Here is a 2,982-nt window from a genome sequence, read left to right on the forward strand (position 1 = left end):
CTCAGGTTTGGCCGTAATGGTCCACCGGCTTAACGCCAACTCCTCTCTCTCTTCTCCTCTCTTCCCTCTGCAACTCTCCTCTTCATAGAAGAAGGTAAAGGAGATAGAAAAGAAAAATCAAGAATTTTCTGCTCTTGGTTTAAAGAAAATAAAAAACAGAAATTCGATAAAATGGGGAAGTTGTTGTGCGATTCAACAACAACTGTCGCCGAAACGACATTTCAAACACCAACATCACCGATTGTTCACTGGAGGGACGATCCAAAAGTCACCGTAGATAATTCGGAACAGACTCTAACTATCTCCGAACAAACCACGTGGGAGGACGTGATTGGCTTGGAAGACCAGCAAAGACGCCACTTACAGAGGCTCCAATCCAAAGGCGTGCTATGGAAGCATCCCAAGAACGACGAGTCGTATCCCGTGGTGGTATTCAAGCTGTCGCACGGGGGAGACGTGTCGGCGGACGGGAACTGCCTGTTCACCGCGTCGCAGAGGGCGATGGTGGCGAGTGAGATGGACGCGCGGGAGTTGAGGAGGAGGACGGCGAGGAGGTTTGTAGAGGACTTTGGATCTGTGAGTGGGGAAGAAAGGGAGGCGATAAATAATGCTATAAAGCATATGTATTCGCCGGATCTGAAGAACGGGTGGGGGATACATGTCGTTCAAGAGGTTAAGCTCTTAGCCAAAAAAGAAGATCGTGTTGCGTTGGATTCTGCTATCGATGAGCTTGTTCTCTTAGGGATGCAAAGGTAATTATTTCACTGTTTCTTTCTCCTCTCCTTCTCGTTTTTTATTTTTTATTTTTTTGTGTTATCTGTTTATTGGATCTGTTTTTGTTATTTTCTTTATGTTCAAGAAATGAAAAAAGAAAGGTTCTTTTGTCTTGTTTTAGTTAAAGATATGCGTTAGTAATTCTGAAGTTTTAGGTTATATTGTTTTCTTGAAAGAAATGGAGGGTGTTATTCAATGGAGGATTTTGTTGCAGATGATTGTTTCTAATTCTTTTTGTTTAATTTTGTGATTTTTGTCTTAACAAGAGCATAAAAATGTTAGGGTTTTTAGCTAATGTAAAACGACTAAAATGAAGTATCAAGGGTTTTGCCAATGCATTTTACTAGATTTGTTTGTTTCTGATTCTTAATGGAAGTTAGGGGTTTAAGTAATTTAAAATGAATCATCACTGTTTAGGTTCAAAATATGAACAATGAATAGCTTTTTTTTTTCTTCTAGTTTTCATTGATTATTGATTTTTGAAAAGCGAAGTGTGCTATTGAAATGAGGGTTATATTGCAGATGATTGTTGTTGTTTCTGCTTGCTTTTTTATTTGAATTTATTTCGTGATTTGAAGAGAAATGGCAGCAGAGTCGATATACAAAGAGAGGTGTATGGCGGTGAATGATGGCCCGAGTTGGGCAAAATACATGTCGATCTCCGGTTCGCATGATGATGAGTATGATATCATCACTTTGCAATATACTGAGGAAGGTTTGTTATACATTGATGAGAATAGAAAAGGTCATGCTGCAGCTTTTGGTGATGATATTGCAATAGAGTGTCTTGCAACAGAGTTCAAGCGTGAAATATATGTGGTAAGGACTATTTAAACTTGGTGTTCTCTCTCTCTCTCTCTCTCTCTCACTCTTTTGAATCAACATATCTATTTGATTGTTTATCCTGTTTTTGGTTTACATAATGCTGCAGAATATATGCAAGTATCATAATGTGTGCCATATGCTAGTAGTGATTTAGATAGACTACATATAGGTTCCAAGTCTGATATTTTGACCATTTATGTAGAATGTGTCATCATTGCAATAGCCTCCTTGCATTAATCCATATGATAGAGTATGTACTATTTCACTGATATGTAGGTAGATACTACTGGATAGTCTGTTGGTTGGATAGCTATTGTATAGTCCATGTGTGTTTGATGAGCAAGCTGCCAGAGACCATCGCATCGTTACTCCTTTTGGAGTTTTTCTGCTATTCCAATATCACCTTCCTGTCTGTGATGTCTTTTTATTTGTACTTTCTATTGTCGATGGATATAAAGTTGTATGGCGAGTTGGTAATATATATATATATATATGCAAGTATGTACTACTGTTGTTTCCTGACTGTGTTCAGTTTATCGAATCTTTGTATCATAGGTAATTGTTAGAGAGTCTCAGTTGTAATGGGTTATTTTTTGTTCTGATTTAGCCCTCTTGTCTGATCAAACATTTTACAGGTGCAAGCACATGGATCCGATGGAATGGTTGACGAAGAAAATTGTGTCTTCTTTCTCCCACATCGACCTAGGAGTGAAATTTGTGAACCCCCCTTCTTTCTCTTTATGAAGGGAACAGGTAATGAAATTGTCATAATCTATTTGAATGTTCAGGAAAACATAATTTTGTTATGGATATTCCATGAATATGCGCCACACAAAAACAATATACGACCCAAGATTAACCATTTTGTTGAATTTTGGCTACTTTAGTTATTGGCTATAGAATTAAATTTTCATTTGTATACAGGCTGGTGTGGTGCTGGAGCTGATCACTATGAGCCTTTGATTGCTCATCCATCTTCACATCTTTCACAGGAGAAGGTTGCTGTAGTACTTGGAGGGCATTAGTCCTGCTGTTTTGTGACTTAGGAGTAGCTGCATTCTTTTTTCTCCATAGTGTTCGGCTTTGCAATGTTGTTCTCCTGATTTTTTTTCCCGGATCATCAGGAGGCTTGCGCATGACACTCATTTTTTTAAGATCATTTAGCATTGATCGTTTGACTCGCAGGTTCACCGCCTGCACTTGAGCAATCTCGTAGTACTCGTAGTTGGTTTTGTCGGCTTTTTATTTTTATTCTTGAGTTTTCAGAGGGGGTGGTTGTATGATCTGGTGCCTTTCTGTCCAAAGCTGGAACAGTATCATTCTGTTGTATCGTAAACTGGATCGATTCTACTCAATGATAGAATCTACAAGTGATTTTTTTCC

The 2,982-nt window shown here is 38.5% G+C and overlaps 1 protein-coding gene across 1 annotated transcript; it reads left to right on the plus strand.

The window, feature by feature from the left end:
• Positions 1 to 2,982, plus strand: LOC7460565 (uncharacterized). Its single transcript, XM_002297816.4, has 4 exons — positions 1 to 752; positions 1,353 to 1,593; positions 2,235 to 2,352; positions 2,524 to 2,982. Exons 1-4 carry the CDS (start codon positions 172 to 174, stop codon positions 2,622 to 2,624), a joined length of 1,041 nt encoding a protein of 346 aa, XP_002297852.1. The 5' UTR covers positions 1 to 171; the 3' UTR covers positions 2,625 to 2,982.

The sequence above is a fragment of the Populus trichocarpa genome, chromosome 1 (assembly GCF_000002775.5).
Source record: "Populus trichocarpa isolate Nisqually-1 chromosome 1, P.trichocarpa_v4.1, whole genome shotgun sequence".
Classification (NCBI taxonomy): domain Eukaryota; kingdom Viridiplantae; phylum Streptophyta; class Magnoliopsida; order Malpighiales; family Salicaceae; genus Populus; species Populus trichocarpa.

Bases quoted from the DNA above. Each gene is read 5' to 3' on its own strand.
- LOC7460565 (XM_002297816.4), top strand. From the start codon at position 172: ATGGGGAAGTTGTTGTGCGATTCAACAACAACTGTCGCCGAAACGACA. The intron at 753-1,352 runs GTAATTATTTCA...CGTGATTTGAAG, and splicing joins GTTCTCTTAGGGATGCAAAG to AGAAATGGCAGCAGAGTCGA. The intron at 2,353-2,523 runs GTAATGAAATTG...ATTTGTATACAG, and splicing joins TCTCTTTATGAAGGGAACAG to GCTGGTGTGGTGCTGGAGCT.